Consider the following 23,931-nt stretch of genomic DNA (forward strand, 5'->3'; position numbering starts at 1 on the left):
AACCACCCCTACATAGAGAGTACTCCTCTGGGGAATATTGGTGTGATTCATACAGCAATATGGACCATTCTGTGTTCCACTGATCTCTTTATAAACCAATGCTTACTTTTCTTTGCAGTAATTTTCTCATATCCCTCTAAAAACGTCATCTTATTATTTTAAATTTAAAATTTATTTTATCTAATAGATTCCATTAAATTTGAGAAACAAAAATATGCCTATTTTAATAATGAAACAATGATTTTTAATTGCAAATGATAGCTTAGATTTACTTAGAATTAAACATAGTTTAAATTAAACAGAGATCTGTGAAATAAAAGTTCTCTTTTAAACGCTAAAAATTTGAACTAGTAGTTAAAATTAAGGCTGTCGTTTTGAACGATATAATCAGAAATTCCTAGACGTTTGCATACCAACTACTCGTAAAAAGGCCAAATTTTTTTAGCTTGAAACAGTTTTTGACTGTTTCATTTTTTGCTATTTCTTGAGAGTTAAAAAATAAAATTAAATATTCCACTGAAGTAGAAATAGTTCAAAAGAATAATATGTCATATTTGAGATAAACAAATAAGTTTAATCTAACAGAACAATTGTTCAATAAAATGATCAATAACATTTCTTACAAACTTTTTTATCATATCAGAGAAGTTACGAGTTAACAGTAAATTATTGACGACAAGCGGTGTTCGTTCCTTTACTTAGGAGGAATTCTGATCTAAGTAATTAATAGCTTTAATCGGGGACTTACCTTCGATAGTATTCCTAAATTAATAACGGTTCCCTAAACAATTAATTTTCCACTGGATGATTTTAATTAAATTTTAAATTAAAGTCACTTCGCCAAATTTTGTTCATAAATTTTAGATTGTAAATTTTAGAGTGCTTGCTAACTGTCCAATTTACTTTGAAAAATATAGTTTTAAAATTATTCTGATATTTTTAAATTTTAGGTTTCATGCAAAGTGATGTAATTTTTTCCAAAAGTAGAAGGTAAAGGTTATTTTCTTTTTTAAGGGATTTGAATCAGTTTGTGATAAATGGAAGTCAAAATATATTTTTGGTCTGTTCCATTGTAAGCAATGATGAAAATCTTTTTTGAAAGTGTACCAAGTTTGTCCGTGTTTAGCCCAGGTAATTTGTGATCATGTTGTTAGAGAATAGTGACTTTATTTGTATTTATAAACTTTTTACACAAATTATTAAAGTATTAACCACCTTTATAGGTACTGTGAACTTCTATAAATTATAAAGTTCGCTATTTGCTGGCCTCTCTTAAATAAAGTATAAAGATAACCTTTAATCTGGATAAGAGTTAGCAAACTTAATTTTATTGTTCTTAGTTGTTTTTATTTTCTGTCATGTTTGCCGTTAGATTTTTTAAATCACTTTTTATGTTGTAAGAACTAACGTGATATGTCTTGGTTCATGTACAGATCTATAGTTGGGCCTGAAAATTTACTGTATTTGTAAAACAATATGTAAGAGTGAATACTGTGAAGTAATGTTTAGGTGGCCTAATTCATGTTGTATAATTGGGTAAGGAATCAAACAATAACGGAGAAAATGAAATGAATAGACTTTAAAGAAAAGACGAGTCCTGATTGTTGCTAATGAAATCGAGAAAGAAATTAAAGCAAGAATTACGTTAGATGCCTGTATGAGTTTATACTCCTGTCGAATATCTAATCAACGATGTAGTACAGGAAGTGACGATTATGTGGAAATGATGCGAGTTATAACAAATAGCCAGTTATTGAACTCTAGAAGGAGTCAAACTCGGCTAAACTGGTCATCGTGATTTGAAGAGTCTTTGGATAGTATTTCTAGGAGGCTAACATGCAGGACCGCATAAAGTGCAGTTATGCCCAACTGAAAAAGTAATAAAAAGACTTAGTTGTTGACGAAGGCCTTGTTACAATTTGATTAGTAAGCAAAATGGTAGAAAACTATTTTTTGCAATCTCGACAAACCTTTTCACATTTTGTTTGAAATTAAAGATAACTATATCATGTGTTTGTTTCATATTTTTTCACAATCAAGTCTATTAAAAAGCTTAAAAATTTGTTTATATCAATCAAAAAAGAATCTGTACTTTTTGTTTAAATAAAAATATACCAAAGTAACTAATTCAAAGAGGACTATTGAAGGCTGCCAAGCTGTCTGGAATCAGGAAACACTGCTATTAAAAATAAAACAATGAGGGGCGAGTTATTCCCTTCTCGTTCTCGCAGGACAAAATTAGAGACACAACACGAACTAAACCTCTTCTCACATGACCTTTTCTATTTAACGAACTATAAAAACTAGTTCAGAATACACGCTCAAATTATATGTTTGAGGACATCAAATTTAGAAATAGTTAGTCGTAATTAGGCTTTCATAAAGAGTTGTATTTGTATTTCTTTTGTAATAATGAACAAATATTTACAGAATTCCCAAGTGAATACGCCTGTAAGTACAGAGCGGAGTCTGAACACTTCGGTATCCAACTTTTTTCCACAAAAATGGCTGCAACGATCTATATTTTCTCTTATTCCCGACAAGAGGCTTTAAGAACTGGAACAACTGCTGAATATAATAATAATGGTGACCATCACCAGAGAGATAATGTTCGCATTATTACTTCTGCCTCTTGAATCATCCGGGAATGTTTGGCCGAATACCATAAGGGAAAGATAGTATATGTTTATAGTGAGATGGAAATCTCCGATAATGGAATTCCTTTGATGTAAAAAAGGGCATAACCATTGTAGAAACCATAAATATACGCAGAATTAGCAGATGCTGCCTCAATATTCCTCTATTTTCTCCAGTAATAATAATTGTTTATTGATGGTTGTATGAGTATAACAGCACTTTTTAAAAAACAATTGCTGACAATTGATTATTTTTTTTTTAGGCATTCTTAAATAGGCAAGAATGATATAATTTTGCTTTGTTCTATGTATACAAGATATTTTAAAGATCAGCAGCTTTTCCCTAATCTCCAAAAATAATTATTTTTGACCAATTATAATCGGTCAAATTGACTATGAGATATATGCAACTCGGCGCTCTCTGGGAACCATCTTATCTTTGAAATACTTGAAAGAAAATTGGGAAAAATCTGAAAAAACATTCATCAAAGACCCAAGAACATGTCAATGAATTCTATTATTTCAATATTGAAGTACAATTAAAAAAAAAAAAAATTCGCTACCAGATTTACAAATTGCAAGAAGCCATATTGATTGCTATGCAGCGAACTTAAAGGGGTCCTGCCCGGGTTTGACGGAAATTACCGAATGGTACCGACTTTTTCATTGCCAACAGAACAACTTTAAAAATTGTAATATATTTTTTTATTAAAAGAGAATAAAACCGAGAAATTCATGTCTAATAATTATTTGGGATTTAATTAATAACAAAATTGATCAAATAGGCCTGCAAATTTTGGGTAAAGTAGGTAACGGTCGTTGATAATAGAAAAGTACGAAAAGTATCAAAACTTTAGCAAATCGATACAGTTTTGATAAAATACAATGATTTTTGTGGTTTGAAAGCATACTTAAGCGAATAAATGTTTAGAAAAAATTGCTACTTTTCCTTCTGGCAAGCGAAGAGGTTTTCCATTCAACGGCAGTCATATATTTGCTAAAAAAATAATCGATCATTCCTAAAATAAATATTAGATAAATAAAATTATATAAAGTAAATTCTAATTAAATAAAAAAGGTTAAACAAACAAAAAAATTCCCTAATATAGTTCAAAGGACAAATAATTAAGCGGGTCAAAATTGATTTTTAGGTAAAAATAAACAAAAAAAAACATAGTGTTATCTAATGTTAGAAATAAAAGACAAATTAGTCCCTTTAAAGTACAAGGGTGGGACCAATGGGAGTTAGGTTGGCAACGCCGACCTAGGGTTCTAGGGTGGCCCTTATCAGACGTTCACCGTTCAGTCCGGTTTGAGATTCTAGTCAGAGTGCGATTGTGTAAATATTGAAGAAAAAAAAAAATACAAATACATCTAATTTATTAATTATTCTTCTTGTAAAATTTTAAACAAATTTTTGTTTAGTAGAGAAAAGGAGCCGTCCAAAAAATAGAATTTAAAATACTAGGCATTTTTAATTTTACAACATGGTAACGGAAGTGCCGGCTCAGGTAAGATTTTTTTCTCTCCACCAATTTTTAATTAATGATTAAATAATAATTTTACCCTCTATCTCAATATCTCTTTTTAAAATTTGAATATAATAAATTAGTTTGAAATCGATCAATAATGTGTTGATATTTAAGGGAAAAATAAATATTATCGGAGAGAAATCCCATTAATCCATTTACTGCTGTTTCATTGTTTAATTAAAAAAAGAGAACCAACCACAATTTTGCGATCCCAGACTAGGGAGCCATATTGTTCATGCAACGGAAGTAATAAATGACACGAAAGGTTTTAACCCTTCTATTGGTGAAGTGTTCCTCCACCTTCCTCACTTTTTTTTATGTATGCTCGATAAATTTTAATTTGCATGTTAATGCCATAAAAATTAAAATATTTAGCCAATATGGAGTTCTTTTATTTAAAATTTTTTTTACTTTAAAAACCTGTTAAGATTATGCTTAAAAGAAGTTTTTATAAATAAATTTAACAAATTTGGAAACATAATTGAAGTTATAGCTTCAGTAAAGCCAATAATCCTGATACATCCGCTATCGATTACTGCTGACTCAATGGATGCCGGTTCAATTCCTAAACTAATTACTTGCTGAGTTAATTTTTTTTAATCTTAGATATTTTTTTAATACAAAATACTACAATAAAATGCCTTATGATATGTCTAAAATTACGGGATATTAAGCAATGTATCTTCTTCTTTTTTTATTGTCAAGTACCAACTTACGGGGCAATCTTAAAAAACTGAAAAGTCCATTTGAAACAGTTGGTATTACTAGAAGTAAATGAATTAGGGATTGGCAAGATACTGCCAAGATCTCTGGTTTAAACCCAACCTTGATTTAAAGTTTGAGCTTTCACTTATTTTCGGTCATTTAGCTATTTTGTACCCATTAAAAAACAGTTTTCTTGTAACCATTTTTTGGGATTCAAGGGAACACAAAACATAAGTAACATAATATCGAAAATTTCACTCCAATGCTACCACTTTCGTTTTCAAAGTAATATTCAACCATGCGATTTACGAATTCAGAATAAAAGAAAAAACCGGACTCCTTATTCTAATTAAAAAAAGAAGATGACTGATAAAATCGTGATCCCTACAAATACAAATAGTAGTGGCATAAAAGGATAAAACAGAAAAGAAGCAAATATTTCTATTGATTTCTGTTTGTATAATCCGGCGCAACAAGTATGTTAAACCTGTCAAACATGTCTGTATTGCAGGTTATACAAAACCTCAATCATTACTACTGGAATTACAATTGGCCTTTTAACAGTTATGATTTTTTTTTTCAGCCACATTTTTATAAAATATTTATTTAAATCATTACCCAAGTAACAAGAGTGGTTAATATATTATTAATGTAACAATATTTGGGATTTTAAGTCAGGTGGCGTGTGCGCGTGCGATCAGTATTACGTCATCTCTGAAATATTGATCCTTTACACTAGCTCTTTCCGAATTACTCCTTTTTTTTTATTGTTACGTCCTTTTTCCTTGGTTCACTGATTTTTCACTAGGTGGTTTCCACCACTTTCCATTACCTAATATTCTACTTATTTCTTAATTCAATTTTATTTTTCTATACATTTAAGAAGTCAGGTTTTTCTCCTTCGTTAGTCTCATTAAAGTATGACAATATTTTGTCTTATTACCGTCATTAAAATGATTGTAAGTCTTAATTAACTTTATAGCTTACTAGATCATAACATTGATCAATTCCTTAGGAATGATTTACTAACAAGGAAAAGAAAAGCCGGATGTGGTATTGCGCAGTTTGCGCCGGTGAGAGAAATACGAGGGTCGTTTGAAAAGTCCGTGCAAAAATAAAAACTACTTAATTTTTTGGGGTAAACCTTATTTATTTTTCAACATAGTCTTCTTTTAGGCTTATACACTTCGTCCAACGCTGCTCTAGTTTGTTGATCCCTTCCGAATAATAGGATTTGTCCAAGTCTGAAAAATAGCCATTCGTTTCTGCAATCACCTCCTCGTTTGAATAAAATCTTTTTCCCGCCAGCCATTTCTTCATAATGGGGAACAAAATAGTAGTTCGAGGGAGCCAAGTCTGGAGAATAGGGGGGATGTGAAACGAGTTGGAACCCTATTTCCATTAATTTTGCGACCACAACTGCTGAGGTGTGAGCTGGTGCGTTGTCGTGATGGAAAAGGACTTTTTTGTGGGCCAATCGTGGGCGTTTTTCTTGCAGCTCGGTTTTCAAACGGTCCAATAACGATGAATAATATGCACCTGTAATAGTTTTACCCTTTTCCAGATAGTCGATGAGGATTATTCCTTGCGAATCCCAAAAGACAGTCGCCATAATCTTTCCGGCCGAAGGAACGGTCTTCGCCTTTTTTGGCGCAGATTCCCCCTTGGTAACCCATTGTTTAGATTGTTCTTTGGTCTCAGGAGTGTAGTGATGTATCCATGTTTCATCCACAGTGACGAAACGACGCTTAAAGTCCTGCGGATTCTTTTGGAACAGCTGCAAACCGTCCTTGCAACACTTCACGAAAAATACAAAGTTAAAGGTTAAAATCATTATATTCTCTGTCATTATCCGTCCGGTTCCAACCTTTTAGATATTAAATATTTCTGGGAGCTGTTACAGCTTCACCTGTGAAGAACAGTATTGTTTGTAACGAATCAGTGCGAGGCCGGTGTAAAACGGCTCGGTTGCCAATGAACTCAGATGTTGACGTATCTAAAATTAACAAAAATAGAATATAAATAAATTAATATTCAGTGCAAAAAGCTTACTGTAAAGGAAGTCGTAGATTTCTTTTAATTGAAAATCTGTATCAGATCTTTGATGGTCCTAAACGTATAAAGATATGAATTTTCTACAAATTTATTCTGTATAGAAATTGTTCGCTAAAATTCGCTTTTTAAAATGCCTACAATGTTTTAAAAGGCACAAGTAACCGGATAGGAAAACAAATCCTTTATTAGTATTAGATAGTTTGCGACAAAAACATTCTGAAGCGGAAGTAGGCATTACTGTCTTTTTTTAAAATAAAGCAGTAATAGGATGTGCCTATTTATAAAGAATACTATTCGACCAAAAAAGAAAGCGACAACGGCTTCGATGCAGCTATTTATACTCTCAGGGACTTTAAATACTTCAGTTTCTTTTAATGTAAAGATAACTTGAGCTTTTAAAATTTCCCATTTAGAATTCTTAAATTTGTGTTAAGAATAGATCGATTGATAGATAGAAAGTTTAGGTAAATAGATAAATCAAAATATACATACTTAAACTGTACAATAACCGCTTAAAAAATCGACCATTTAGAATAAATTGTAATGTATTTCAGGAATAGACAAAAAAACAAAACTGGGTTCCTCTAATGGCTCACATTTAAGGACAAAGTATCAGAAGTAGTAGTGCAATTACAGTATCACGACATACTGTAATCTTGAGCGGACTTTGCAGATGCAATGTTCTGATAAAAACAAAAAGAAGAAAATATTTATCTTCTTTTAGAAATAATAACTCAGATTAAACATTGTAATTTATTGTACGATCAGTCGATATGCTTGTAAATACCGGCTGGTAATATAAATCTGATGATTTGAAAACTCTTCCAATTTCCTTTCTACTAACATTGATGATTCTAAAACTGGTTTCTCGGACAGGAAATCTCGTCTTTCTCTCTGTTGCAAACATTTATGCCTTCATTAAAGGATGATATCGAACTGAGCTATTCTAGGTGTTTCGATTTGTTTATTTATGTTTTTCTTAAACTGTTTCATTTTGTGCTATATGTGTTTCGAACTCTTGGGACAACTAATTTTTTGTCCATTGTTATTTTTACCCATTTTTATCAATATTTTTAGTAAATATTTACAGAAATAAGTACAAGTTAAACTATTATTACGAGCACATTGTAAACTTAAATTGATAATGACTTAGTTCTACGATAAAGTTAGAGTTAAATTCTCCTTGCAGGGATAAGCAGCATTGTCATTTCCAAGATCTAAATTTCTATATTCTGAATTAAAATGTAGTACCACTTGAGGTCTCAAGATAAATTCCTGTATTAGAGTTTTTTTTTTAAATTAAGGTCACCAATTTAAAAGCTAACATTTTTGCTGAAAAGTCACTACTCATCTGCTTACTATTAAAATTGTTAATTCTAAAATTACGTCAGATATCAACAAAATTTAGATTTTATTGAAGAAAACTTTTTAATTTGTAATTCGGTTTAGTATAACCAAATACATAAATTAAAGTTTAAATTTACGAAGTAATAACATTAGTTTAATTAAACTTTAAAGTGCTGCTACTTAATTACATCAAAGCACTTTCGCTGTGTCCTCTTACATCAGAGTTGCAAAGTTTATAAGTTAGTAATTGTTGATGTTTGAAAGACTTCTCTGCTACAACGTGGACAATCAAAAGTTTGTACAATTATTTGAGAGGTTTTATTAAGGCCCCTTACTAATTGATGAGCACAACGTGGATTACAATTCCATAAGTCATGATTTCAGTGCCCATATTTTTTTAAAATACACTTAACACCATTAAAATCAAATAATCATTATGCGGAGCCTGATGAAATTCTTACGTCTTCCATGTTAAACTGATTTTACTAGGAAATATTAGTGTAGCGCATGGAATATAGTCTATAGATTGAACAATATGTAGAGATTGTTCATCTTTTTTGTTACTTCACAGTCTTTGAAGATGTTTAAACATTGCTATTTAAACTTTTTCTGAAGGAACCCTTAGAAGAGGCTTTCAAATTGAAGAAATTATAATTTACTGGACAAACCAGGTAGTTGGTGAAACATCCTTACCCTTCGAATGGGAACATGGGGAGTTGCTAAGGCTGCAATTTAGGCCCTATTAAGTTATCCCAGAACAGGTGCCTCGCCACGCCGGCATCAGGAGTAACGATGTTGTTGATCAGCTGGTCCTGATATGGAGCATCCATTCCATTCATTGATCTAGAACTAAGCAATAGCTCTGAAGAACCTGGACGGCTGCACCAGTCAATCGCTCAAACACGTTATTAGGCTTTCGCCCGAACTCTGTAAAAACAGATCTGGGGTAAAAACTCTGAGGTAAAGAAGTACTAGGATTACTCTGGTAACTAGCCTCCGTACAAGACCCAGAAGGTTCTGGAAATATCTCCACAGGGTGGGACAAAACTCAGAACCTCTCTGTAGATTTTGCCTGAAGGAGAAGTAAACGCTTCTCATATCGTGGGAAGGATCCTGGACTGGTAAGAAGGAGAGGATTAACTACTAGCCTAATAGTAAAATAATCTACCGGGCTCTTTGGAACCCCGAACTCATTGTACCCCATAATAACAATAAATTTACGGGTTCCCAAACGATGCTAAAATCTCTATGAAATGGACAATCAATCCACTTTTCCTTAAGAAAAACGTAATATTTGTTAATCAAACTTGCATCATTGGATTAAATCGAGTCGAATTCTGGTAATATTTATTTTATAAATCAACATTAGCGATTCATGTATAAATAACCAGTTTAGAGGTTGCATATAAACAGTAATTTTAAATAATTTATTCCACTCTTCAGCTGCATTTATAATTTTATTACCTTCCTTACAACAGAAATGTGAACATTAAAGTGTGATAAAGTTGGGCGAGGTTTGCTTTGTTATTGGGTCTGTTGCTACAGAAACCATGTCGATACAAGCCGACTGGAGCCACTAAAACGATCTGTCTCAGTCGATACCAGGCTGTAATTTGCAAATGTATCTATTGTATATCTGTGTTTATTTAGATTGTTTAATTAAATAAAAATTACCATTTTAACATTACTCAAAATGAGAAGCGTTGTCACGCTTTTCTATATTGTTGTTACTGTTTAATTTTGTTAGGTAGCTGGCGGTCGAAGAGGAAAAAGAGAATTTTGTTTCATACCTTCCGCAAAACATTTATTTATTTTAACCTGTTTTTATCATAAGCCTACTTCAGTAACAGTAGCCAGATAAATCGGTCGTGTATCCTTCAATCAAAGAGACACATCGTCGGCATGGAAGAACAGACATTCCCTTAGTGTGGTATCTATCTATAACTCTCGGAGGCTCAATAGGCATACCTGAGAACTACTCCTATTTTATGGAAGAGTTTTGAAAAGTGCTAGTAGTAATGAGCCCCATTGAATAGGGCCTCCTGTATCCAAGCTGGATTTTGCCCACTACTGTCGTTTGAGTGTCTCCCAGTTCTTCCTTAGTTTGGTCCTTATAATTTTCTTTCGCCGTCTTGAGGGGGAAGAGTGAGTCTGAATGACCCTTTGCAGCAGTTTCTTTTGCCAACAAGTCCCCTTCTTATTTTGTGAATACAGCATTGGTCTAATGGCTACAGCAGCTTAATCTTGCGTATCTGTTATCTACCACGAAGGTGTGGTAGAACAGTAAAACTAATCTTAATAATATTGTTCAATTTCATTGCGGAAATACATTAAAAACTGTCTTTGGGCTCATGTTTACAAACTCCATGAATAGCACACTCTTAATCCATATCAATGAAGATTTTTAAAATGATCAGCTTCGAAATATCTCTTTATATAATATTTATTTACAATTGTAAATATAATTAGGACACAATTTTCGAAAATAGGACTAAGGATCGATTCTAAGTAAGGATATTTTCAATTTGGCAGTTAATGAAGTGACATGAAGTTTAAAAACAAATCTGTAACACTCAGGGGCTCTGGAGTTTCTTGGTGAATATAAGGTATTATACCACTTGTCCGGCTCTCCGATTCCTGGAAAATACCTAAAGAGCCTGGATGGTTGTCAGGGTTGAAGGATTGTCCACCATCTTAAATTTAATTGGGATTGTACTCCCAATCTTGAATTAGGGGCTAGTTTTGGAAATCTAGCTTTGCAGTTTGGGGTGTTCGGATACCAAGAAGTTTTCACCACACAAATGGTTCCTCTTTCTTCAAACAACTTCCATGGAGAGCTAGATTCTATACTGATCTGGCAGATCCATCCTTAGAATATTTTGGGACGGTTGAGGAATAATTTGATAAGCTCTCCAACATGATGTAATTGAAATAAATTCCGTAAGTAATAAAAACAATAAAGTTACTTTCAATTTCACTCGTACAAAGTTGTAATTATTTTACGTTTCTTTGCTCCAGAATTAACAATTGTTTCTTGGTATTAATAATACAAATGTTTCTGCATCTAATGATTATTGATAAGAGTTACCGTCACTACGCTGACCCGTTACGGAAGTCTAGTCATGAATCAAAACGAATAAGATTAGGTTAGCTGGGATCTTAAGCTTTATTTCCATCGAATGCTATCAGAAGAGATACAGCCAGTTCCTCTTAGTGGCCAAGAGATTCCTAGAAAGATAATCAGACCAAGAAGAGGTTTACTGGAAAGGCAGAGTACTCCTAAACCCTTTAATGAGGATTGTGATATAAATAGATGGATCCAAATTTGGAATATGTCATATCACTAATTTGAAGTTAATTGCAACAATTATTTTTAAAAATTAAACCTCAATATTTTTTAAAAAAAATTAAGAATAACAATTGAACAAATAAACCAAAACACTAATGCATTATATTGTCCCTATTCACTCTACCACAATTCCCTTTATTATTAATATTTATAGGCAACCAAGCTTTAATCTTTCATGTATTTTTTTGTTTCAGTCGGATGGAAACACAGCATTTCTCCGAGCGGCCCGAGCTGGACATCTAGATAAAGTATTAGAACAGCTCAAAAATAATGTTGATATCAACACATCAAATGCTGTAATTTTTTTACCTTTATAATAGTTTTAAAAGAATATTTTTTCGATGTCTAAAGGTGTTTTAGGGTGAGTAAATGGATTCTTGAGGTACTATGTGTCATTTCACATGAGCATTACCTGCTTGCCTGCAATTCAAGTATATTGAGTGGATGTTGCATTAAGAAGTTCCTTATGGTTAAAGGAATCTTATGTAAATAGTAAAACATGTAAACTGACACATATTATTAAGCTTCTTGGGAAGTAAAAATGAGTTTAAGAATTCTTTTTCAAGCGTCATAATTAAACATAAAGGCAAAATAATTGGCTGAAACTAAATGAAGTAGACCAGACAAGAATAGTGGGAAATAAATTTTGATGAGGACAGGGAAAAATCACCAGTTCATTAAAAATAGCATTAATCGCTCTATTGTTCCAATAATTTTGCTGTGTTTGCTTTTTTGTAGATTTTTATTAGCACATTCTGAAACGTTAATTTTTTTTCTATTCAGTCTAATGACACTTTTGCTGAGAAAGAATATTTATGTAATTCATTTACTTCTGGACAATAGGAATAGAGTGTAATCGTTCTAACGCTTCCATGAGTTGCAACATTTATTTACTTGTATTTTTTTTTTGTCAACTTTTCTTAACGAGTTCTTGTCAGATATTTAATCTCTTCTTGCTGTTTTAACAATTAGAGATCGTTCAAAGCTGCCATTTTCATATTTGCAAAGTATCAAGAACTAGTTTATATTGCCTTGGCTCTTGGATATCTTTATACTTTAAATAGGACAAAAGTAAAAGTAATCCATTCCCAAGTATTCGAGAATGAAATGCAGCATAATCCTAAACCTAATCCTATCCAATCAATCATTTATAAATCTCAGCTATTGTCAGCTTAGATGAAGCACATTCGTGTGCAAATATCATAAACAAGATTTATCACATTAAAGCTAAATGTTAATGCAGCAACTTCTCATGATCTAAAATTTGGTTGGAAAACTTCAAAAATCGTGTTCTGGTTAGGAGAAAGATCAGTAATTCTATGCCAGAACTGTACATGCAAGCCACTTTCTGATTTTTCAAATTGTAAAATCAATAGTCACCAATTACCTATTTAGTAACTCACCAGAGTAAAGGATCTCAAAACATTTACTTTTCAAGAATGCTTAACAATTTAACAAAAATATTTACTTTTTGTGATCAAATATGGCAGTCCATCAATTGTTTGTTTATGATAATGTTTCAAAAAAGGTATTCTCCTATGCAGAGAGCAAACAGCAATAACATATAGTAAATAACTGATATAGAAAGCTTCTGCTGTTTAATTCAGAAACAAATATTCCCAAAGATAACCTCATTTTTTCCCCCTTGTTAGACATGCCTTGCTAGTTAACTATACAACTTTATTGGTAAGAATTCCATTCTATTATTACCTTATTTCTTTATTTTAGAATGGGTTGAATGCATTACATCTGGCATCTAAAGATGGCCATATAAATATTGTATCTGAACTTCTAAGAAGAGGTGCCAATGTGGATTCAGCCACAAAGAAAGGAAACACTGCACTTCATATTGCTTCATTAGGTTATTTATTATTAATTTTAAATAGACCAAACATTTATTAAGTAATGTAAAAAAATCTATCTCAAATTGCATTTTTTTTTATAGCTGGGCAAGAAGAAGTAGTTAAACATTTAGTTGAACATGGTGCTTGTGTTAATGTACAAAGTCAAAATGGGTTTACACCACTTTACATGGCAGCCCAGGAGAACCATGATGCTGTTGTACGGTTCTTATTATCGAATGGTGCTAACCAATCACTGGCCACAGAGGTAATTACTTCTTTTATTGATTTTTTTTTTTTATTACATTAAAATTTCCAACTATTTTTATTGTTATTAAGAATATGTAATTCATAGTTTATTATGTTATGATGTTGTATTGGAAAAAGCACCAAATGGTGTCTGTCATTCTAATAACATGAATATACAGATCCACTTCGTCCAATAATTTGTCCAGTTAATAAAGAAATTTGAAAATGGGGTAAGATTTTGTTAGCGAAAGTAACACTATACTTACCGATTTGGTATATAATTTGATTCATAATTTATCAAGTCAGAACTGCAGTTGGGTGAGTTGCACCTAAACAGCTCTAAATATGAATGAATGCTTTGGATTATGCAGCCACAGCCAACCCTAACCGAAAAGATTTGCCTTACGTTGGTAAGAGTTAGATGAGGTAGTAGTTGTGGGGATAGATAACTCTCTGTTTACACAATCAGGTTATCATCAAACGTGTTATCGATATAAAGAAAAAAATCCTCAGGTAACCTTGCTTCAGCTCGATGGAGATAGCCTTGGCTACTTCTTTTACTGATATGTACTTCTCATTTTATTTTGAAGCTCAATAATGGGGAAACAAGAACTTGGATCAGCGTCTTCTGACTTGGACAGAGTCTTCTGGCCAGCCTTACAAAAAAAAAAATCTTGTATGACATAAACTTTAAATCTCTGTTTTTTTTTTTTTTTTTAAAAAAAACAGGACGGATTTACACCTCTGGCTGTGGCTATGCAGCAAGGACACGACAAGGTAGTTGCTGTACTTTTAGAAAATGATACAAGAGGTAAAGTCAGGCTTCCTGCTTTACATATCGCTGCCAAGAAAGACGACTGTAAGGCTGCAGCACTTCTGCTTCAGGTGGGTTATTTTTATTATTTATACCTTCGAGTATACAAATGTTGAATATTATTTATAACCATTATTTTTTCCTTATAATCTAAAGGAATTGTTTTTCAGGGAGATCAAATAGGCATTTTGTAGTGTGTAGGAAATAAATGTTTATGATTCATTCCTTGTTTCTGTGTCTTTCTTGAGCCCAAATTCACCCCCAGTATCTTTTGTTTTTTTAAATAAAATCTATCTCAAAGGAATTTCCTGTTTTTATTATACTGATGAATGTATGTCCAGCATTAGTATTGATGATACGTAAGTGCTGAGTAATTCCAAGTTGAGTCAATCATCAGTGAATTATATTTTTCTTTGCTTAACCACCACAATATATCAAACTTAGCGATTCTTAACTGTCCCCATTAATTGTTCCTTCTCTTGGGAGAGAAGATGTACTATTATGAATTAAGTAGGCCAGGAAGATTTGCGTTGGAAGGGTTTTTAATGGTATTTGTTAAAAGAATCCGTTCCGAGTTTGATGTGGTTGGCCATGTCAGTAATTTGGACACTTCGGAGTCGAGCCTGGCAAACTTTTCTATTTAAAGTCGATACTGAATAGTTCATTCAGTTTAGATATCTAGACTTAGATTATTATTATTAGTAGTAGTATTATTTACTACTACTATTATTATTATTAGTATTATTTACTATTATTATTATTATTAGCTTATTAGAGAATAATTATTGAAAACCAAAACATTGGTTTTGAAAAATATTAGTGAGAAAAACATGCAACTTATATAGTCGTTACTATTAAAGTGTAAAACTGATAAAACTAGTTATAATATTCAATGTATGTTTAATTTTACTGTTTAGAATGAACATAATCCTGATGTTACGTCCAAAAGTGGCTTCACGCCACTGCACATAGCGTCCCATTATGGCAATGAGGGTATTGCCAATTTACTTCTGTCCAAAGGAGCAGACGTGAATTATGCAGCCAAAGTAAGACCTAAAATTAATTTGTTTATAATTTCACAATATTTATTCCATTTAGATATTTCATTAAAACTGCTTAAAAATTTATTTTTGTCATCTTATTTTGTTGTAGCACAACATAACACCATTACATGTTGCCGCAAAATGGGGCAAAGCTAACATGGTCTCCGTATTGTTAAGCCGAGGTGCAAATATCGAAGCAAAAACCAGAGATGGTTTAACTCCGCTACACTGTGCTGCCAGATCTGGTCATGAACAGGTGGTCGACATGCTGTTAGAAAGAGGTGCTCCGATCAGTGCCAAGACTAAAGTAAGTTTCCATTCTCTACAAAGGTCCTGGTAAAATCTGATGAAATTTAAGTAAATAAATATTTATCTTGAATTTGGTTTTCTTGAATCTCACTGTGCACGAAAACATTGAAAAGTAATTATCATTATAATTTTAACTTATATTAGATAATTAATGAACATATTGAGTAGTGTCTGACTGTTTTTTTTTTACCAAAAACTGTACAAATATTGTCTCAATTGATTAATTAAAAGAGTTTTAGTAGATTGAACTAAGTAAAATCTTTATGGAGCACCACAGAATTAATAAATAAATAATAAATCTGTCATAAATATGTTTTCTAATAATATTCTTATTGCCACTAAAGAATGGACTAGCCGCATTGCATATGTCATCACAAGGCGATCATGTGGACGCAGCGCGTATACTGCTATATCATCGAGCTCCAGTGGACGATGTGACGGTCGACTATTTAACAGCTTTACACGTAGCCGCCCATTGTGGACATGTCGGCGTGGCCAGACTGTTGCTCGATCGTAAAGCCGATCCAAACGCAAGAGCTTTAAACGGTTTTACCCCTCTTCATATTGCCTGCAAAAAGAATAGAATTAAGGTGGTTGAACTTCTTCTCAAACATGGTGCCTCCATTGAGGCTACAACTGAGGTACGTTTTTTTAGCTTCATAGAATTAACCATTTGAAAACAAACCTAAATATACATGAAGTGTAATAAATAATCTTTCTTGTGCTTCTGCTCTCAAATTAAAATACTGATTTCAAAATTAGATCTATGTACAAGATGTTAGGTAGACCATGTGATATTAAATATGTCTGGTCAGGTAGCGCACAAAATACATTCACAAAGCTGGTTATTCAAAAAATGGATTGATTGGCCTCTTTTTACATCTCTGATATTGTTGCGCCCGTAAGTTATTAGGTGTTTCTCTATTTTACAATCCACTAAAGATGTAAATATTGATATAAACTTCTAAGACAAGTAATTGATTTATTATTGATATAATTATCACTATTAACTGCTTTGGCAGAATTAAATGAGAATATTCTTGTTCCTGTTACAGTCCGGGTTGACGCCTCTCCATGTTGCCAGTTTCATGGGCTGCATGAACATTGTGATCTACCTAGTACAGAATGAGGCCAGTCCTGACGTTACTACAGTAAGAGGAGAAACGCCACTACATTTGGCGGCCAGGGCTAATCAAACTGATATAATTAGAATACTCTTAAGAAATGGTGCTACAGTTGACGCAAGAGCTAGGGTAAGCTTTGGAGTCTTTATTATATCATTAGCATTGACTTTTGCTATATAGATTCTTAAATTAATAATAATTTATTTTTGACTTGATTTTATAATAGAATTCTTCAAATTAAAGAAGAAAAAATGGATTTGCATGATTTCTGATAGTTTCAGAAATTAGAATAGTGTTACAGAACTATTAGAAGAAAATAATTTCAAGAGAGTAACCTCCATACTCTTTTTCTGTTCAGGAACAACAAACACCCTTGCATATAGCGTCACGTTTAGGAAATGTAGACATTGTCATGTTATTATTGCAACATGGGGCTAGTGTGGATTCAACTACTAAAGATCTTTATACAGCTTTACATATTGCTGCCAAAGAAGGACAAGATGAGGTAAAGTATTTGTTTCTTAGAAGAATTGCTGACCATATTGATACTATGTATTTACTTGATAGATTTTGGCACAGGCCTCGTGAATTCCTTATTTAAATATATTTAACTAAAACTATTTAATATAAAATGTTAAGTAGTAGGTGTCATGTTTAATCTGTGATCAATGTTAAAAATTTTTATTTAATTTTTTATAAATAAGGAAGGAAAACCTAAAGTTTCTTTTTTTTAAAAAAAAAGAAATAACTAGTGTCTGTTAGGCAGATTGTTAAAGTTTTGTAACCTTTACGTTGAAATGGAATCTATTGAGATGCTTCAATAATTTTCAAGTTTAGTACAAAGCATCATAATTTTGATTGGTGTCATTTTAAGTGATAAACGGCTCAAGATAATGTGACATCATTTTAATGAGTTAACGAGAATTTCTTTCCTAATTTCTGAAGAAAATTAACTGTTTTGAAGAGGTAGCCGATGAACAAATGGTATTTGCTTCGGAAACGGTATCAGAGAAAGCCAGAAACCTGGTTTTCACTCTCCTACATACTCTTGGCTGGAAGATAATTGGTCGCGGTCGCTGAATGCCAGCGATTAGTTCAAATAACTTCTCATACCAGGTGTTAATTATGGGAGAAGTGAAGCGGCCATTACGCACAACTAACATTACGAAGAAAACAATTCACATCCTAAATGTTCATCTGGTGTAAAAATATGATGACAAACAAGAAAATCTATCATTGCTTTAGAGAAAACCAGACTATAAACATATGATCTAGAAACAAAATGGTCTTATAGAGAAGATAATTATCTATTCCAAAGATAAGGACTAATATAAAGGACTTAAGTGTACACTAAAGAATCAATAAGATAAAAATATATGGTCATTTATTGAGAAGTGTAGAAGAACTCTGGCCAGAAAGAATGTTGACATCATCCCCCAAAAAAACACGGAAGAGATGCTGGCCGAGAGAACTGTGCTCCGAGAGTCTCAGAATTTTTTTTTTTTTTTTTTTTTGAGGAATAGCATGACTGAATCAAAAAATGGTTAATAAATAAGCAAAGTTAAAAGCTCAATATCACAAGGGGGCTCCATTGTTTATGAATCAGTGAAATTTAAGTGCTATTTTACCTAGTTCAACTTAAAAGAGTAACTTTTTTGTGCTGAATGGAGGAGCGGAAGGAAGCTCATTCCTACTTAATATTTTTCTACTAAATAAAAAGTAATTACACTCGAACGTTACTAGTCCATACTCATAAATATTAATCCAACCAGCCATATTAAATAATATAAAAAATGTATTATTCTGAACTAGTTTGCTAAATAATTACAGTAGCTACAGGCGATAGCAATAGTTACCAAAGTTGTGATAAATCTTAAAATTAAAAAATCCAACCATCTTTCGTGCTATGACTTTGTGCACCGTTTTCTCTTTAAAATGATACCACTGAAAATGAACATGCTAACCAAGACATCAACCAATTAATGTTTGGATTGTGTGTACTCTTTTCACAATCTCGAATGTTTCATTGTCTTCCAAATACAAGATAATTATATTGCAGTGTTCATAACAATAATATATGAAAGACTAAAAACTAAAACTTATTTTTTTAATGTGATATATGCTCACTGCCACATGTTACTAATGCCAAAAAGTTTTGTTAAATATCCAGAATCAGACTGAGTTTAAATACAATTTCAAGAAAATTGTTATATATTTTCTTATGACTAAAATTTAAAGATAAATTTCATATCAACAAATTGATTTTTAATAATTTGTTAAAACATTTGTCTAGCTTTGATATTTAAAAACTACGGTTCAAACATATTTAAAAACTATGATATTATTCCTGTTAAGTGTTCAAAATGTAAATATTATTTTAATATTTGCAAGAATTTAACGATGTACTTCGTAAAAAAAAAAAATAAATATTGTGCGGCCAATTTTAATAATTTAATTTTGTACGAAATATAAATTAAAATGTTTTTAATATAAAATGGTTTGTTACGATTTGTTTTTTCAATATATTTGTATTTTGAAGTTTATATATATGTTTCATTTTAACAAGTCTTTTGTGTAAAGTTTCCTAACAAACCCTTGAATTGTCCTTTTGATTTTACGAGTAATTTAGCGAATAAAATGTTGAGCGGTTAAAAAAAGAAAAAGAAAGACAAATTAATTCATGAATTACTTAAATCGGAAAATAAATAATATTTACATTGTGGACACATCTAACATCAACACTTAAACGGGCTTGTATCACGTTCAAAATTAAATTTAGAAAGAATTATGAACTGCAGTAAACTTATTAAGCTAGAATAGCATTATAATGTTCAATATGTTTGTTAACAAAACAAATAAAATGAAAAATTTAAACTGAATTTTGAAGATAATAGATTATTAAAACTATGCCATGCAGGTTGCATCCGTACTACTAGAGAATGGTGCGTCTTTGGAGGCTACAACGAAAAAAGGCTTTACACCTCTACATTTGGCTGCCAAATATGGCCATATGAATGTAGCCAAACTACTACTTAGAAGGGACGCACCAGTGGATGCTCAAGGAAAGGTATAATCTCTTCCGCTAATAACAGCTTACTTACTTGAGAAGTATATCTACAGTGAAAGCAGTTATTTTGAAGAAGGCTTAGTATTTTTTAAAAATGTTTGACAAAAAAACAAACTAAACGAAAATAATTAATTTTAATATAACCATTAACATTCTTATTTGCCTGTCAAGATCTCCAGAAGATTCCGCTCATCTTAAAATGTTTTCTGTGTTTTAAAAGAAAAAAAACAATACAAATACAAGCATTTTAAATGCCCTTTTCAGAAGATGAGTTGTGACATTTTACAATTTTATCATTATTCTTTGGGATTTCGTGCTAAGCCGAGGCCGGAGAGTCCAAAATTAAGCTTGACATCAGCTGAGCTTCAAGTTAGTACGCAGTTGCTGCTTCTTGATCAAACTAAGTGTGCAACATAGGCTCCTACGTTAAGTGCAAAAATGATGATAATTTTTTCTGGGAACCATTCTTATAGAAGCAGCAACTGTTATGAATAAACCCGTGTAAACGATTCCAAAAGTTGAGTAGATAGTGAAGGCATATGATGCCATAATTCCTCCCTACATTAGTGATTTTAAAATGGCGTATCAAAACTAGTCTGTCAGAATACTTACTTACTTTCATGCTGAGATTGCCGTTGAAGTTCATGTTGCTCTCTTCATCTTAAGCGATCCTGCCTCTCTTCATCTCACAGACAACGACGTACCTATTTCTTTCTACCTAGAATCTATTCTGGAAGCCGCTTCCTACCCCGTCAGGACCTAACCTAATGTCCTGCAAAACCACTTTACAATACATTTTATTTCTTACTTTGAGTTTCTCTATATTTGTAATCCATTGTTTTAGGAACGTAGATTCCAAAGGGATTGATTTATCTGATTTCCCTTTTTAAAAAAACCTACCCTGGCTTGTTTTGTATGGATGTATGTTTTCCCAAACTGCAATGACTCTACAATCAAGAGACCTGAAAATTATCTTAATAGCCTCTAGTCTTTTTTGTTGTAGCTTAATGATGAAATATTAACAGAAAAAAGTTGAATGAACTACTTGGAGATACTAAGGATTTTACGTTTAATTTGAATTTTAAAAGTAATACAGTAAAAAGCAATAAAAAATAATTTTGATTTTAAAAATGTAAAGAACGTTAAAAATTAATTTTAAGCTCTCAAAAAAAAACTTCAATTTTGAATGAAATTTTCATTGTGCTTGTATTTTTTGTTCCCTCGTATAAATTTTCGGAAATAAGAGCTAGGGAAACACTACTTTTTCCCTGTATTATCAAATTTACAAAAGTGGGCGTCAAAATATTTGGAACAGAAATACTGCAAAATAACTCAAGTGCATGCTTTCTATTCAATCAGTAATTAAAGTGTTGGAAGTTTTGCTTTTGTTCAAACTTCATTAGTGTATCTATAACACTCCTTGATTTAATTTTTCTTTTTTTTTATTCGAAAGCCTAAAGAGTTATTTTCTCCATTTAAAGAATTTTTATTATGGATCCCTTTTTTTAACATATTTCTTGAATTTGAAATGGCAATTAAAATATATTCATACGTGTTTTCTTTTTAGAATGGAGTCACTCCGTTACATGTTGCTAGTCACTACGATCATCAGAACGTAGCGTTATTATTATTAGAAAAAGGAGCATCACCTCATGCTACAGCCAAAAATGGACATACTCCACTTCATATTGCTGCAAGAAAGAATCAGGTCTGAAATTCACATTTTAAAAATGCTTGAACGCTTTTTTTTTCTTTATAGAACTGTTTTGGATTATTAACCGTAATCAGAGAATGATTCATCTTAGATGTGATATGTAGGCAAGCTATGCCGTATAAAATAAGAGATGTTATTTAGCATTATATTTTCAAGTAATTTTAAGGTTCAGCAGTTTTTGCTTTCCTATTAAATTACTTATGTAGTCTGTAATTTCAGCATTTACTAGCTATACATATAAATATCATAATTCTTTTTTATTAGATGGATATTGCAACAACTCTTTTGGAATATGGAGCCAAAGCTAATGCTGAATCCAAAGCTGGATTTACTCCTTTACATCTGTCAGCTCAAGAGGGCCATACAGATATGTCTAATCTGTTAATAGAACACCAAGCTGATATCAATCACAATGCGAAGGTACAATAAATTTTTAGCTTTATAAATTCGAGAATAACAATATTAGATTATTTTTTTGTATTATTAATTACTTTTCGTATAATAAGCAAAATCTTTTCTCTTTCAGAATGGATTGACACCATTGCATCTGTGTGCCCAGGAAGATCGGGTCCCTGTGGGCACAATTCTGCTCAAAAACAGTGCAGAGATAGATAGCACGACGAAGGTTATTAAAACCCTATTTTTTGTTATAATGTTATTTTGTGCCAATTAAAAATTCTGTTAATGTTTTTCAGCGCCTTTTTTTCTATAAAAATTTTCTGTTGATATAATCTATCTTCAAATGGTGGACCCCCTGAACTGTAATTTATTGAAGACTTACGATGGGCTATGTGCTAAATAAAATTTTAAGCAAGGGAAAAAGTACAGTTCTTGGCAGTGAAATGCAACTTTTTTACGTCCTGCATAGATCCCTTTTAAATTTACAACACTTTGTCCAATATTTTTCTAGGAATTCGATTCAATCCCTGAAATGCGATCTGGAAAGTTGTGCGAAATAATTACGGCTTCTACCACATCTTCCTGTCTTCATTTGACTTAAACGCTTTCTGACCACAATTTTCTTAAGATTTGAGAACTAGAGGGTGCCAGAGATCTTGAGAATAGAAGTTTCCAACAAATCGTGTTTCAAATGCCTTAGTTTCTGTTGTGCAAACAAATTCGATGCAAGGCCAATGTCCTGATTTTTGTTTTTCTTTTGCAATCCTGGTCTCTTCTTTCAAACTTTTTCATCCAATTGGTCCAAAGAACTGCGAAGTGTTCGCTCATTATTGTATCCATGACAATTTTATCAAGTTGCTTTAATTTTTATTTTCAATCTCATTAATAGATAAAATATTAGTCAACATAATATGAACTAAATTTGTAAATATTGTAAGTTTTTTCCATGTGTTATTTTGTACAACTTAAAGCCATATTAAATGCTCTTATTGTGCACCATTATTAAATAACTTTTTATGACCAGGCTGGCTATACTCCACTGCACGTGGCTAGTCATTTTGGACAGATGGGAATGGTTCGACTGCTGTTAGCAGAAGGTGCGTCCGTTACGCCTACAACTGCTGTCAACTACACCCCACTCCATCAAGCAGCTCAGCAAGGACATTCAAATATTGTTAATGCACTTCTTGAAGCAGGAGCTAATCCAAATGCAACTACAAATGTAAATCATTTATATTTTTGTTTAGAGATTAGAATGCTATTGAAAAAAAAAAAAAATTGTTAACCTACTAAACCCAGTAAACCTGGTTAAAATATCAGATGTAGTGAAAAACTATGTTATTTTATCAAACTAATACTCTTCATGAAAAAATAAAGGATATGAAGCGATCTCAAGCGATGGATATCTTGTCAAAAGAGATCAAAAGAGAAAGAGAGAGATTCTTTATAAGGCTTTATAAGACTTTATGGATCTATCTACCCATTGAAGAATACCGTATGCATATATTTTCTGATGCTATCTTGTCATATAGAAAAACATGAGAGCAGATTAAGATGCTCTAGGCCAAACAAATACCACCAGAGGTTAAAATATTACTGGCTAGTGTCCATCGTGGACTTGTCGCTGAGTATCTACCTCTTGAACTAAAACCGTACAGGTTTCCCTCGAAATCCGCTAGGTCTTCGTCATCAAGATCATTGAATAAAGTTGTGCTAAATGCCGGCTAACCGATTGGCTACAATGTTT

General features: G+C 32.1%; 1 protein-coding gene across 1 annotated transcript in view; it reads left to right on the plus strand.

Moving 5' to 3' along the window:
• The first annotated feature begins 3,920 nt into the window (after positions 1-3,920).
• LOC141451293 (uncharacterized) overlaps positions 3,921-23,931 on the plus strand; it is a 35,493-nt gene continuing 15,482 nt past the window's right edge. Inside the window, exons 1-15 of the mRNA XM_074122565.1 lie at positions 3,921-4,147; positions 11,819-11,920; positions 13,353-13,485; positions 13,570-13,733; positions 14,444-14,599; positions 15,446-15,574; positions 15,681-15,878; positions 16,225-16,521; positions 16,936-17,133; positions 17,363-17,509; positions 19,922-20,071; positions 21,639-21,779; positions 22,050-22,205; positions 22,312-22,410; positions 23,209-23,406. Of these exons, the coding sequence (XP_073978666.1) occupies positions 4,124-4,147; positions 11,819-11,920; positions 13,353-13,485; positions 13,570-13,733; positions 14,444-14,599; positions 15,446-15,574; positions 15,681-15,878; positions 16,225-16,521; positions 16,936-17,133; positions 17,363-17,509; positions 19,922-20,071; positions 21,639-21,779; positions 22,050-22,205; positions 22,312-22,410; positions 23,209-23,406 (2,292 nt within the window). The 5' untranslated portion in view covers positions 3,921-4,123. The remainder of the gene's footprint in view (positions 4,148-11,818; positions 11,921-13,352; positions 13,486-13,569; positions 13,734-14,443; positions 14,600-15,445; positions 15,575-15,680; positions 15,879-16,224; positions 16,522-16,935; positions 17,134-17,362; positions 17,510-19,921; positions 20,072-21,638; positions 21,780-22,049; positions 22,206-22,311; positions 22,411-23,208; positions 23,407-23,931) is intronic.

This window comes from Rhodnius prolixus, unplaced genomic scaffold (assembly GCF_049639745.1).
Source record: "Rhodnius prolixus isolate KJV_2025 unplaced genomic scaffold, Rpr scaffold_8, whole genome shotgun sequence".
Classification (NCBI taxonomy): Eukaryota; Metazoa; Arthropoda; class Insecta; order Hemiptera; family Reduviidae; genus Rhodnius; species Rhodnius prolixus.